This window comes from Tympanuchus pallidicinctus, unplaced genomic scaffold (genome assembly GCF_026119805.1).
Source record: "Tympanuchus pallidicinctus isolate F22 unplaced genomic scaffold, pur_lepc_1.0 scaffold3, whole genome shotgun sequence".
In the NCBI taxonomy this organism is placed as follows: Eukaryota; Metazoa; Chordata; class Aves; order Galliformes; family Phasianidae; genus Tympanuchus; species Tympanuchus pallidicinctus.
Window position 1 is genome coordinate 45,606,834 of NW_026294747.1, and position 15,525 is coordinate 45,622,358.

Sequence of the window (15,525 nt, forward strand, 5' to 3'; positions counted from 1 at the left end):
TACTGTTGGCTCCATAAATGTTTAGCAAGTGTCAATGAATGTCAATAGGTGCAATTTTTTTCCACACTCAATTACACACTTTTCCTCCATCCACACTTCGATGTCAGATCCCATTTTGTACCTGACTGCCCCTCTGCTGCCACCTGTCACGTAGGGACAAAATGTAATGAGATACTGGCAGGAAGGTTCAACCTCTACTGTCATACCACCACCATCTGCCCTGATGTTATGGGCCAACAGAATAGGAGGCATTACTTTCGGAGCAGCCCTCATATCTTATAGCCTTGATTCCCAGGAAATCCATTCTGTCTAACTCTATTTGGTGAATTAAATGCCTCAAAAGTCTTAAGTACTGAGCAGAACCTCTGATAGGCAACATAGATCTTGATTTAAAACAAGCCGCTCCAAAACACAATGCACAGTCTGAGGAGTGGTTTTGTTTTTTAAAATATCCAGGGCTACATGATGTTACTGAAATCAAAAACAATACAGAATAGACATTTAAAAGTTAACAAACTGGTCACTAAAATAAAATTAAGGAAAAAAATCTTACGCTTCCCAGAAAAGGCTCAATAAAGTACAAGAAATAAACGCAAGGGTTTAAATAGTGAAACGTTTAAAGTTTAATAATTTGTACAATCTGTATTGTCAACAAACACTCTATAAAATGTTTTACCTTGAGAGCATGCCCTCGTATAAAAATATGTTCAAACCGCACTCCTGTACAACCAGATGATGACAGAATGGAAAATGAACATTGAAATGCCAATGCTTCTTTTAAGCAATGTCAAAAAGGAAGAAAACATGCAGATTTACACTGTTACAGTGTACTTCCATTAACTAGATGAACTAGACCAGAAGAAAGGATGTAGTATAGTAACTGTAATTGAAAATAATTAATTGCTACTTACTTGCACTGATTCATTACCACTTCTTCAGAAGGCATTCAGGAGGTGTGGAAGAGCAAGCATGGAACTCATCCCTGTGCAAAATGCTCAGCTTTTAGCTCTCACTGAAGCATTTAGTAACATTACTGAAGAAAAATATGAACTGCAGCAAGTATTTTTACATCAGAAAGTATTTCATATATGGAGGTATTGCACATATGCAGGTATTTGTCCTCTCAGAAGGATTTCCTTCTGCTAACAACATGTTGCTTAAATGAAATTATCAGGTCTTCAAAACATACAACTATGAAGATCCCAGTGAATGAAAGCCAACTTTCTAAAAGCACCTTCCACCCACATAAGAACTTGCTTGCAAATAGATGTCTTTTATTAAAAATAATAAAAGCAGTCTTCAATAGTCATTCCAGCAGAGGGGATCTCTCTTACAAATCATTTACCCTCCACACAAATTCTTTGGTGTCCAGGAACAGCTAGTTAATGCTTATTCATCTTAATATTATACTGTTTTTCTTCATATGCTACTTTTGCCCTGCAATACAGTATATCAGCAAAGTTTCTGCTAACGGCAGATTATTTAAAAAAAAAAAAAAAAAAAAAAAAAAAAAAGAAGAAGGAGACTATCTGATCACCCTTAGAGATTCAAGTCAAACAAAAAGCACCTTTCAGCAGAGATTTGTCCATGGCATATCTGCAGAACAACAACAGGACTGGCAAAAACTAATGTTCCAATTGGTCACCCAAACTACTAAGCTGCTGAAATTCAAAATAAGTAGTTTTCTATTCAAAGTAGTTTTTACTTTTTATCCCCCAGTCTTTGCAAGTACAAGGATTAAAGGTTTACTCCTGCACAGCTAGCATCTAGCCTTTTAATTTCCCAGAAACAGTGTGCTATCAGTGGCTCAGGAAAGCTCTGCAGAGATCCTGTTCCCCTACTAAACCATAAAGAGTGTCAGAATTAACTTTCATTTTTGAAGGTTTTTGTTTTTCAAATCCTCAACTATTCCCAGTTCAAATTAAATGGCTCCAACTGCTCACTGTCAAATAACTGATGATGCAAGATTTAAATTAAAAAAGTATCTTGTTAAGAGCAGCAACTTTGCAACCTTAAATAAAAGCAGATAATTAAATTTTGTGGAGACTTTAAACCATGATGTTATAAAATAATTTGAGTTTACTTAGAATTCCTCATTCTTACAAAGAACTTTCCGCTACAATACGTAACTGCTATTTTCTTGAAGAACAGTTATTTTTAGCTTTGTAATCAGTGTAACAGAAGACAAGAGTGTTTTTACATATAACAAGCAGTTTAAATAAATTTAAGACACTTTCTGTAGAATCATCATCAAATGATGCTTTTTATCAATTACTTATTTAAGCTTTTAACCACATAAAGGATAATGCACATTACATTTTATTCACACTATAAAAAAGCACAATATACAGGCCATATCCTTTAAAGTGCAACACAAGAGAACATTTCTGCAACATTCAGTTTCTTCAAAGACCCACAGACGTAGGTATTTAATATTGAGAAACAAATCCTGTTCACAGGTGTATCAACACTGAATTTAAATTCTGAACGGTTATCAAGATTGCTCCTTAAGTGCCACACTAAAAGCAATGCTTACGATCACTAAATGATATTATCTTATCTGCTTCCATATTACATGCCTCCATATCTCAAATCCAAAATAAAAGCTGTTATCTTTTAGTCAGTGAAGAGCATCTGCAGAGCCCTTTATTGAATACAGTTTCTTGACTGTTCAAAAACCTTCTCTGAAGTATACTTAGTTTCATCATATAGGCTGCTGCTTCAGATGTTTTATCTACCAAGAAAAATATGGTAAACGGAATAGAGCAAGCATGTCTCTTGAGTTGGCAGCACATGCTTTGTTATGTTTGGCACTATCTACCAAATGTATTGGTAGCACACAGCATAAGCAAGTACCAATTTGCTTTCCACTTCATAAGTATTTTTGGTTGGATGTTCTGCTAATAGGCAAAAACCTTGCTTGTTCCTGAGATGAGCAAAACAAATTGAGCTTCATCTAAGGCTGCCAACGGGAAAATCTTCTGCATTTCTAGACTTGCTGAGCTTTATTTATAAATTCAGTCTTCCCCAAGGCGCCATTTCTGAGACTCTTCTTGACGCACATCTGGCCTGATCTGGTTTCTCATTCCACCTAGAACATTTGAGGTTGCCTCTGTTGCAACAATGAAAGGTTTCACCACAGTTGGTGGAATTTGGCGGAGGACTCCTCCTACTGCTCCAGTTACCCCTCTGTTTTCATGCTCACGAGCAGCAGTCTCATAGATGGTTTGGGCTGTGTCCGTAATTCCCTTTGAAAAAAATAACAAATTAGTTATGCCAAAGACAACAAAGCAAACTCTCCTAATTTAAAGAGCAACTTAAACTGCTCAGTATTTTTTTTTTGTAATTCAACTGTGATACAACTACATTTAGACAAATCTGATTTAACCCTTCTAACGAGGCTTAAAAATAACACTACCACGATCTTACAGATGAAAATGACTGAAGCAACTTCTGGTGGTATTTCTCGTAAATAAAGGAAGACGTTCTGGGCTACTCTTCGCTATTCAAAACACAACGGAATTAACTGAAAACTCCCCAGCTGAGACTTAATTTCCTCAAGAACTACACACAACAAGAACTAAAATACAAAAAGTTCAACAAAAAACCCAAAAAAAACAACAAAACATCAGCATTCTAACTAACTTCTCTTTACCTTGACAACATATTAGACAGAGCTTTTACTTGTCTGCATGCAGCATTACACTAACAATCTCAAAATTAATGGTGTTTAAAAAAAGCCTTATATGCTTCTGAACAATAGTAAAATCTCAAAACTGAAGATGTACTCATGCTTCTCTGTCTAACACCTTAACTAATTTTTATTTAAACCATACAAGGCTTATATTAGTTTGAAACTACTGATGAACATAGTCTTGTCCAAAATGTAATCTGCTCGGCTTAACCTAGCATCTCACATACTATTTGCTTGGTCTTTTCTGATATTTCTTACATTTTATTAAGGACAGTTACATTTGCACTCACCTCTTTTACAACACTGTATGCTTTGGCAACACCTTCTCGTAGATCTACTGGCTGATGTGCCAAACGATGGCGAGGGAATCGTTTAATCTTTTTTGTTTCAATAAAAGTTGGCCCTGGTGATACCATATCATACGCTGTTTCTGCAGCCACCTGATGATCAGCAACAGAAATAAAACAAAAAAGTCTTATTTCAGTATTTCATCCCATATTTAAGCTACTTGTAGGGAAACATAATTGAAACAAATTATCAAATAATAGTCATTTACATCTGATTAAAGTTCTGTACTACAATAACTTCTAAAATGGGTGCGGTTTTAACTATTAAGTTCAGAAATGAAACAACAAATAACGAAAGTTTTTTTTAGCTTCCTCCCTACTCCCCCCAACTGTTGTTGCTTCAAAAGCATCTTCTAACCTGTAGAAAACATTCAAAATGAAACTACTCTGAAATATTTGAACAATGATATATTTTCTTGCATGCACAAAATCAGACATTTCCCTTCGTGAAAAATATCAGGTTTTGGGCACATATACAATCTTTGCAAAGTTAGGCGGTAAAAATATTTTATCATTAGGTATTTAACATTAAGGAACATAAATTTGTTAGCACTTTAAACCATGAGTAGAGTTACTGTCTATTACTTCTTCTTCCTCTTCAATGAATAAGTACAGAAAATGTTTTCAAAAAGTTTTCAGGATCTATTACTGGAGAAAACATGTGCAAGATGTTTCTTAATATCAGAAATGTTCTTAGTGCTGCTAAGCATTTTGCTGATTAGTCTCTCCAATACCACACAAGGTATTCTAAGAAACAGGTAATAGTCTGGGTGCTGGCCAACAGTTCAGTACAATTTCTAGATGTTTCATTTGATGAAATCATTCAAACTGCCACAATCCTTGCCTAATCTCATCTCTGTTTTCCTAGTAGTACAACACTTACTTATTCTTACCTGTTCTCCCAAGCTAAAGCATAGCATTAAGAAATTAGCTTAACATAAAGCACTAACTAGCAACACTTCTCACTTACACTTAACTTTACATGCAATACACTGTACCTGTATTGTCTGAACCATTCTGTTTGTTAGCTCCAGGGCTGCCATTGCAGTTGAAGTACCAAAAGATGCTGCTCCTCTTTGAAAGCCCCTTACGATACGGCCATCCTTTCGGTACTGCTCGATTGGCAACCACACCAAGTCTTTCAGACCTTGAACTGAAATGAAGAGTTAGTAAGTTCTCAGGATGCATTGAGAGGAAATAGCAACAAGTTACCAGTGTTTTGTTGTTGCTGTTTTAGGAAAAGAAAACAAAAACAAAGCAATGAAAAGAAGAATTAAAAAAAAAGTCACTGTGAGCCTGAACAGAAATTAAATTTAGCTTACCTAACTGCACTAGTGAATGCATAGGTCCTACTCCTCCCAAAATTCCTGGCAGCTGGTTTTTCTTTATATCATTGAGCCATTCACTGATGGCATAGGAAAACAATTTATCAACACCTAATAAACTGAAATAAATAAAATTATTATTATTAAAAAAAAACACAAAGAATTCCTGATAAAATAAATGTAGTATTCATTGAAATAAGCAAAGATGTCATTCAAACAAGAGGTAAGCCAATTTCAAGTGTTATCTTGTGTTAGCCTTTAGCTAGCAAAAATGTTTCACGTGCCTCACAAAAGCAAAGTTCAAAACTGTATACTACATCCAGTTCAACAGGAAACAAACACAAGTAAAATTATAGAGCATAGCAAATATATTAAGTAGTTTCCTGAAAATAGATGTTCTTTTACCTGTCAATTCAAAAATATTTCTCCAGTATAGTTTCTGTATAATTCAAAAAGCAATTGACCAGAAATTTTTTAAGGCCTACTCAAAATTAAATACTCACTATAAATACTGAAATGGAGAAATGTATGTTATCAGAGAATTTGCTTTTTTGCTTGGTATACTTGGTTATTCACTGTAAATATATCCAATTTGGAATTCTGATGTTAGCTAAAATTTAATTAACTTACCCATGCCTATAACAAAGTCTCTTCAGCTTTAATTCTGAGCAGTTTAACTGTGCAAGCCCAATAAGAATCCCAGCTAGTGTCCCCTGTAAGTAAAACATTTTGTTAACATAAAAATTCACCCATCAACACTGCCTGTGAGAGATAATTTCAATCTTAACTCTTTCTGAAGGCATTTCTGCCTAAACTGATTGTCCCACCAAAACCCAAATGCCACTAGTCATAGCACTATGAATCTCATGATCAGTTGATTTGCAAGTTATATGAAAACTTGCAAAAAGTTAAAATCCAATTTAATCAGCTACTCTATGGAAAACATGAAGAGGGCACTTCATAAATACTAAGGTAGAACAAATAATGAAAACATCTGTGGCACTACTATGTTTCAGGTATTATAGAGCTGCTATTTCAAGTTACTTTGGGTTACTAACCCTAACCCTACCCTAACCCTTCCTACTTTGGATGTTGGTTGTTCAAAATGTTGCTGCTTTTATTTGTTTGTTCTCTTACTGATTTGCCATCAGAACAAAAAATCCAGCTTTGCAAACAGGATTTTCTGAGGCATGCTATACAAAATTCAATATGATAATTAATAAAAACAATCTGATAATATATATTTTAAAAAGAAATATGAGCAATTTTATTTTAAATCTGTACCACACTCTGATATTACGAATGAAACCGACACATTGCAAAGGATAGGGCCAAAACAAAAATATTCCGGCATTAAGGAGAAAAACAATCCTGGTATTTTTTGAAGGCCACCACAATTCCGTAGAAGACTTCTAGCCAGTCACTGAGCTTATAAATATGACTATCAAGACTCATTCCATTAATCATACCGGGAAGTGCTACTTCTCAGTATTCAGAGTAAGGGTGAAATAAAATCAAGTTTAAGCTTTATTGAAACTGCAAAAAAAGAAGAGCTCTATGATTCTCAGGATTGCATCAATGGGAACAAAATAAATAAACAAACAAACAAATAAATATATATAGCCCAAATCTTATGGGAGAAAAACAGAACATTTTGTTCTACAGAATCAGCAATATACACAAACCTGATCCATTGATACATGTTTGCCATGGTAATCAAGCCGTATCGGAACTTCTGATGTAAAACGAAACTCTCTAAGATACACAGAGGAAATTTTAGAGTTAGGAACAGCAATAAGAAATAAGGGAATCCTTTCAAAAGAAACCCATGGTTTCCCATTCTCCCAGAACGGGATGCCACACCACTTACTATAAAAACCTCAAATCCTCTAGACATCATGCTAGTGCTGAAGTATTGTGGAATAAGTGTACAAACTGCAAATTTAGCTTTTCTTGATTTATTACCCTCTTGACAAAGTTAATATTTACAATAATTTTAACAATACCGCAGAAGCGCTACTAAGTCTGAACATGAACACCTTCCCCCAATTTTCACAGCATGAATTTTGCAGAGAGGGAAAATATACTGCAAATGATGAAACTTAATCAAAAATTCTTTTGGTGATATATTTGATAAGAACAGAACCACAGCCATTCTCTCATAATTTGGCTCTGCCCTGCTTACCAAAACAAACATCTTCACTTACAGTCTGAATACATAATGAAGAAAAAGCTTCTGCAAAACAAGCTGCAATTATTGTAATCAATTCTCAGTCAGGAACACATTCAGAGTTTCTCTTGTGGTATTTCAATCTCATCCCTCTCCTGTGATTTCTTTTATGTACTTTGTTTCAAGTATTCTCATACCTATTTATATTAGATCTAATTTACATTGTCAAAGTACAAAGACTGCTCTTTTTATATATTTGCAAAATAAATTACTGGTTTTGTACATGGCACTGCTTTGATTCGTTTTCTTCTCCAGTGCACAGTAGTTTGCTAAAGTTCATTAAAAATTCATTATTTACTTTCCAGTTATGGAAATAAATACATTTCATTTCTCTTATTAGTGAATAAATCACCACCACAACTGTGCTTAAGATACATAAGTTTATCACCGTACTTCCTTAAAACAATCAGTAAAATAGCTGTTGGTCTCTTGAAATGTTTTAATTAAAATTTACCTGAAAAATACTGGCTGATCACTGTATGATGTCACTTCTTGTGAGAAACGGTGATCATCCCCATTAATGACATCCATAGCATCAACGCTACCGTTTTCACTTGTTTGCTTGTGTGATGAGAAAGAAATGACTGGACTTGGGTCCTTAAGGCTACTGGCATACCTGGGCAAACTACAAGTAACTTCAGCACCAGGAGACTTTTTAACTAAAATGATAAAAGATTATGCATAGTAAACAGACTCATATTTTTCCATTTTATACAGTCATTTTATACCTTAACTCATCTATACCTCAACCCTTGTAAATACTAATATAGCATAATTACATTAATTAGTAACTACTACTAATTACATTACATTACAGTACTTACAAATGTTACTAGCAGGATAATAGTTAGATTCTCTTGGATACTAACTTAGCTACCATTACAAATCATTATAAGAAGCTTAAGTTGAGTCTTATGCATCAGCAAAAATAAACCATCCAATCTGAATAAGAACATAGATAGTACTTCATTACTAAAGCATTTCAATATGATGTCTCAATTGAAATACGTAAATCCCAGCTGCTAACAAACTCACTGATATAGTTAAAAGAGAAAAAGTGCATTTCAAAATGTAAGGCTTTTTTTGATCAGATGTGCAGTTGAAGTGTTGATTTAACTGTACATATACATTTTGTCCTGCTTAGTTATAAAACTGACCTCTGTTTCTTCCCCAGGAGTTACACAACCCCAAACTGTCAGACAGACATATTAATTTATGCAAGAAGTATGAAATAACGTTTTTGCTTAAATCTAACAGTGACTCTCAATTGTTATATACACATTACTCAAATTTTCCAGAAGTTCTTATTCAACATGCTCTAATTTCGGTGAAACATTTTATACAGAAGAGTTCCCAAATGTTGAAAATCCTTGGTGTTTACAAAACACAAAACCAAAAATACCCAAAGTTTATATATTTTTTAAAAAGTTAAGCACTACTGTTGATTTTTGGTCAGTATCATAACTTATTTTATACATTAAAACTTGTATGTCTATTTATACATATGTACACACATTAAAACAGGAAGAACACATTTGTGTTAGAAATTTTGAAGTTTACCTTCAGGATCTGGAGTAACTAAGAGTTCCACTTCTGCAGAGAGGCTAGTGAAAAAGTCCTTCAGGAAAAACAAGGCATCCTGGTGTCAACAAAAAAAATATAAACAGATTTAAAAACAATAAACAAAAACATCTAAAATCTCTTAGAACAATGACAATCACCACAATCCTACAGTCACAGGTCTTTTTTCTCCCTATAAATATGAAGCAAACTTCTCTCTTAGCGAAGCCTGTTCCAGAACCCAAGTGTTTTAATGGTTATACACTTTACTCTGTTTTCCATTAAAAGTGCATTGAAATTTACTTTATATTCACTTCTCCTAATGTCAGACCCATCATTCTTGATCAGCTCTCACCAGTGTTTCAGTAAAAGGCATTTATACCTCTACCGTTGTTTTATGTCTTGTTAATGTCTTCATATTATTACATTGTTTGCTTTTTTGAAAGATGCATCACACTTTTGTCTTGTGCATCCTGTAATAAGCGACATCTGGGCTTTCTTTTCTTTTGTTTCCTTCTTGGTTGTTTTTTTTTTGTTTGTCTGTTTGTTTTTGTTGTTATTGTTGTTGTTGTTTTGATTGAATGCAACTCTCTACTTCCAGGAAAGCTGTCTTTTATTTTACAGAAGTCATAAAAGGTGGTTACATTATGAAACATAAGCATTAAAGCTATTAAGATAGAACGTATTTCCTCACTGGATGGCAAAAAACACAATTTTCTATACAAAATTGTTACAAACTATTCAGTTGATGGTTGGACTAGACTATCTTACAGGTTTCTCCAACCTCAATGATTCTATGACTCTATTCTTGAGCAAAGGTAGGTGGGGAATTCCTAACTGTGCCCTTGGAGAAACATCTCTTCGTAGATACTCAATTAAGCAAAAAATTCCTCTACAAAAAGTAATGCTTACACTTGAAATTTGTATGCACAGAGATACATATCTTCCTCACTAGTACAAAAAAAAAAAAAAAAAAAAATAGTAAGTGAAAAATAATTTGTACAAAGGCTTGCAAATAAATATAGAATAATTTCTCCTGGTTCTATTCCTCACACCACTGCCATTGATAATGAGACTCAAGGATTCACAGTATGTCAGCGGTCCTTAAGTGTCAAGTGCCCTTGACTAAAATGCTGTGAACAGCTTCTGGTTTAATGATTAACATTCTTCCAGTAAAACCACCAAAACGACTTCACTAGCAAACAAAGCAAGATTACATAAGCATTATGCTTTTTAGATATCCCCACTTCAAAACATGTAAAAATCATCAGAAACTGCAAAAGACAAACTGGTAGTCTTGAGAAAACAGCCAGCTACATAGTTAGTTTCTAGATTAAAAACAAACAAACAAAAAAGGCTAGTCACTGTACTAGCTATCACACTAGACAAGTTCCAACACGGACATAAACAGAAACTGAGACCCAGATATGAATGGCTATAACTAAAAGTTACCAAACGTGAGGTAGCAACCCCATAAAACCAGGTCTAAGTGTCACAAGTAAAAATAAAAATAAAAAAAATAAAAAAAAATAAAAAACGAAGGGAATCAATCAATATTTTTGCATGAGCACAACCAACCTGGTCAATATTGAGGCGAAGTGGCATTAACGAAACGCGTAAACAACATTCCTGTGGGGATCTGCCAGACTCTGGTCGGACATGTAATGCTTTAACTGTTAACTGAGGAATAACCAAGGTAAATAAAAAGTAGTAACGTTCACAATTATTACATCTCAGAACACTCAGTAGGACAGATGTTTATCTCTAAACCTCTAGACTGATTTGTTTTAATGTGCCACTTATAAATCTGGTGATGTGCAATTACTTCAATTTCATTTTTTAACAAAGTTAATAGTAAGAAAATTTGAAAAATATTTGTAAATTATAAAATCAATAAGACTGGAATATATCAAAAGTACAACTCTGTATGCGTAGTGAAATTTAAGAATATGCTGAGAAGTAGATGCTTGTTCAGAACAAAAATCTGAAAGCTACTAATGTAGTCCTGCACACATTTCTAAAGAAAAATGGAAAATTAATCTGACATACTAATATTTACAATGACTTCTTAGGGAGTCACGAAAAATAACAGTAATCATTTAAATGACTTCCATTGCTCTGTGACCTCACTCTTGTTCCTCTTTTTGAAAGATCAGTAACTGCTTATAACTTCCATAAAGACAGTTCAGCTTCTATAGTTATAAATGAATTAAAGCATTCCATAACAGTACCATGTTTGAATGTGCTTTTCTGGGCATCTCCTTACTACAGTATAGATAGAGAAATTTATTCATCTGTGATGTAGCTAAGCGATCTCTGATCTCCAAGTCTTGAACAATAAAAATCTGCCGTGACACTGGTTGTTCCAACAGACCAGATTCACCTTCTGCAGCACTTTGGGGGTATACTTCATGCTGGAATTTCACCTTTTAAAATATAAAAGAATACAGCACAATCCATTTCAGTGATAAACAATTTTTAAAAAGAATATTACTAAAAACAAATAGACAAAAAAAGCCACACACAAACTCATGCTTAAGAAACCCTAAGAACTCAGTTCACTATTTTAAATTTTTGTGCACCTAACATAAATCTTTCAATTCATATTTGTGTAAAATATTTGTATTTTAGGATGCAGATGCAAGCCAGGTCAAATAGTAAGCAGTATAAAATGAAGAACAAGTTTTGCTTCTCATTTTAGTATGGACTCCACGCTGTTGTTTTACTTCCTCTTTCTTTCAGTGTGTAGAAGTGCATATTATGCAACATAGCAATTCTATGCTTCATTTCTTCCTTTTCAAACAGACTTCTCAAGTAGCTTCTTCCAGTCTCAGTTTCCTTTTTTTTGTTCTTTTTAAATCACCCACTGTCCACGTTAGTCCTGACAAATTGTAACGACTTAGCCTTCCTAAATTCTATGCTGTTCTGAATTTCTTCTTCTTCACCTCTTGATGAGATCCTCAATCAAAGACCTGTGGTTACCTACAAATCATGACTTGTCTCAAGTCCTCTCCTTTTCTCCAATGGGGTAGGCCACACATAGCAAGTTGAACAGTGTTCTACCGGCCATGTACTGAGACTTTAAGAAATGCTGAATGAAGTGCTCTGTACTGAAGATACACGTAAAAAATCTTGAGATGAAATGGAAAACATAAGTTGGTCATAAATACTCCTAAGAAACTGCTTGGTTTTTATAGTAGTTTCTTCATTTTAGGTTGTGGATGCCCCATCCCTGCAGGCATTCAAGTCCACACTGGATGTAGACAGGTGCTATTGGAAGAAAGCCTGCTCAACTCAAATGGAAAGCTGCTATTAAACCAGTATAGCATGTAATATATTTTCACAGCTATGGCAGAAGATTTTTGTCATTCACCTTGCTTAACTGTATTTCCATAAGGAAGTCTGGGTTTCTTCCTCTTCCCCCACAAGCCGTACTCCTTCCATGTCTTGTGGGTGTATGAGAAGGAGAACTATGGGGACTTCTGTGGGAGAAAAAAGAAAAAAAGAACACTTTTCTTGACTAACTTAAAGCCATCTCACTATGAACAGAGACTGGAAGTTAATGTTAACCAAAAAATCCCATTCTATTACTAAGTAATAAACACTGACATGGAATGCTTAGCTGTATGTTTCCCATCAAATTAACTTTCATAAATTTTGCCCATGATAACATTAATTCATCTTTAGTTTACAGGACTTCCTTCAAATTACATCCCACCTACTACAGCAATAGTTGCTTACACTCCTTAAGCTCCACCTGCTTAGGAAATTTTATTTTTCATATAACACTTAAAAGCAAAACCATTACTCCACTCTCAAAATAAATTAATAAATCAAATGCCACAGCAAAAATCCAGATTGTTCAGCTTAAGACATTGGGAACATACACTGAGATAGATTAAGTAAGGACATTTCTTGTGTGGAAGGAACAAAGGAGTTAAGAGAAGACGACTTAAGGTTAATCTTACTATGCAATCTCAAATCAAAGGGAAATAAAGTATTTTAAAATGTACTAATGTTCAGAACTATGCCAAATACTTACACAAAACTTTTAGCTGGAGATGTTGGTGGTGCAGACCCAAAATCCCTTCCACCATAAAGATGCCAAATAAGAGAGATTTCCTTCACAACGTAGCGTACCAGAGGAACAGGAAAATGAAGTGGAGCTTTGCTTGCATCTGTTTTTTTCACAGGTTGACTGAAATGATTTTCCTTTATCAAAATTGCATCATCAACCAGTTTTCTTATTACTGGTTCTTCTTCTTTCTCCTAAAAATATACATAAAGATAAATAACATCGAGAAGATAAAATACACATTCCTTACTAAGATGGTTTTTTTTTTTCATATGAAAAAAAACTGTTCTATACTGTTTTCTGAAGGCTATACAACAGGTTTGGTTTAGGAATGATATCTATACAGTAACAAAAACCAAAAATCACATAAGAATAAATGAAAAACTGAGCTTAAGTGAAGAGCAATGAATTCCAAACTGAAAATAAAACATTCTGAGGGTAAGGACACCACATACTCCATGTGTATACGACTAACACAGGTCTACTATATAAGGCATTACTGGAAACAGACCTCAAAAATAACTGGGCAAGCAATACTGTCATGGTTTTGTGATTTTTGGCTTTCGGTATTCCACATCATAACATCATGTGGGGCACTGGCACTTTAACTGTTAATGCTCAAGTCCTGGGTACCTGCCCTGAAGAGAATAAGAACTACATTCCCCAGGGGACTTTGCGGTCAGGGAGAGGAGGTTTAACTCCTGGCAAGGACACCTGATTTCTCTTTCTCGCCTGCCCTTCGTCGTGGACACTGCTCCCGTCTCCCTGCTGCTCAACTGGACTGCGCATCTCACCTCAGCGTTGTGGTGAGGCCTATCCACCCTTTCAGACATTCTCTCTCTCATTATATTTGATTTATTAGCTTCAATTCTGATTATATTGTATTATAGTGTGTTATCTTGCATTCCGATAATATACTTAGTAAATTAGTTTGTTTCTCCTCAGATCGGTGCCGCTGTTTTAATTATTTTGGGGTCTCCTGTTTCCTTTTTTCCAGAGGTGCGGATCTGCGGATCCCTCCGCCCCGCTCGTCACGGAACCGGGCCAAACCAGCCCGTAAACCGTTGATAACTACTGATCAGGAATCCGAAACTAGCTCTGTTTATTAAGGAGAGTACAACCACAGATTATACGAAGAACGTGAGCACAAACTGTTTTCAGATAGCTTGAGTATAGTATCCCAAATCTTTTAATGCAGTGGACAGATACGGACTGACATGGTACACAAGTTTTTCTGTGACAGGTAAGGATCTTATGCTCACAAGACTACTGAATGCTTGGTCCATGAAAAAAATGAATAAAATGTTAGAAGATAACAACTTTGCACATCTTTTAAGTATTGTATCTTTCTTACAACTACTTTGTAAACTATCCTTTTATTGTAAGCCCAATGGCAATAATTAATCATGAATAAAACGCATATAAGCTTTTGACATAATATTCAGCTCACAGAACAACATTTTCCTGAGATATAGAAAAACTTGATCCAAAAATAACTGCATATATTTCCAATAATAACGCATGAACGTCTTTCACAAAAATAATTATTTTTGTGCACTCACAAAACCTTCTAACTATGTTTACATATGGATTTATCTTTATTTTATTTTTTTACTTTTAAGTAATTCTCAAAACTTCTTACAGAAACAGCAGCTTTTGGTGCAAAAAGAATGCAGAAATCATCACTTTCTGCAGGAACATCTCCCACGGTTTCATTTATCAGATGATGAGTGAACGAAGTGTAAGTGGGACTCAGATCTTGTGAGACATTTCCACTCTCATCTGGAAACAGGAAGAGATCTGAGCAGGATGGTTCCTGAGTTTGAGATCTGTCATCCAAAACTCCTGGGAGCAGAGAATAGACATGCTTCATTAGAAAAGTCTTTACAAAGCACCAGCAAAATAATGCAGTATTTAAGTGAAACTTCTTACTTTAATTGCAGTATCAAGAGAAGCTGACAGAAGTTAGACATTTTCAAAAAATTAGTCTACTATACAATTAAAACAATTACAATGTATTCATAAGTAGTTACTAGTAGAGATGATTTTAAAGATAAAGTCTTCATAAAAATATCATATAGATACAAAACATCATCTCATTCTAGTAACAAGATGACAGTATCAATAACTTCCAGTATCACACCAATAGCTTACCTTCAACTGTGGAAATAAATATTATCACTATTTATAATACAAAATCCTTAGCCAAATTAAACCTGGATTTAGCTGCAATCGGGATGCAGAAGCCATAATTCTGTATTTGATCAATTACCTTGTTATGTCTGCTAATGAAA

The 15,525-nt window shown here is 34.6% G+C and overlaps 1 protein-coding gene across 2 annotated transcripts in view; it reads right to left on the bottom strand.

Annotated features, from left to right (window-relative positions):
• Positions 1-599: 599 nt before the first annotated feature.
• The window catches only part of ATG2B (autophagy related 2B), a 43,481-nt gene continuing 28,555 nt past the window's right edge, over positions 600-15,525 (bottom strand). For both annotated transcript variants that reach the window (XM_052693339.1, XM_052693338.1), the window contains exons 30-42: positions 14,874-15,076; positions 13,199-13,425; positions 12,530-12,638; positions 11,388-11,582; positions 10,735-10,836; positions 9,157-9,235; positions 8,051-8,255; positions 7,052-7,121; positions 5,997-6,079; positions 5,364-5,485; positions 5,040-5,194; positions 3,985-4,134; positions 600-3,248 (exon numbers count right to left, since the gene is read on the bottom strand). In XM_052693339.1, the coding sequence (XP_052549299.1) occupies positions 3,018-3,248; positions 3,985-4,134; positions 5,040-5,194; positions 5,364-5,485; positions 5,997-6,079; positions 7,052-7,121; positions 8,051-8,255; positions 9,157-9,235; positions 10,735-10,836; positions 11,388-11,582; positions 12,530-12,638; positions 13,199-13,425; positions 14,874-15,076 (1,931 nt within the window). In that variant the 3' untranslated portion in view covers positions 600-3,017. The remainder of the gene's footprint in view (positions 3,249-3,984; positions 4,135-5,039; positions 5,195-5,363; positions 5,486-5,996; positions 6,080-7,051; positions 7,122-8,050; positions 8,256-9,156; positions 9,236-10,734; positions 10,837-11,387; positions 11,583-12,529; positions 12,639-13,198; positions 13,426-14,873; positions 15,077-15,525) is intronic.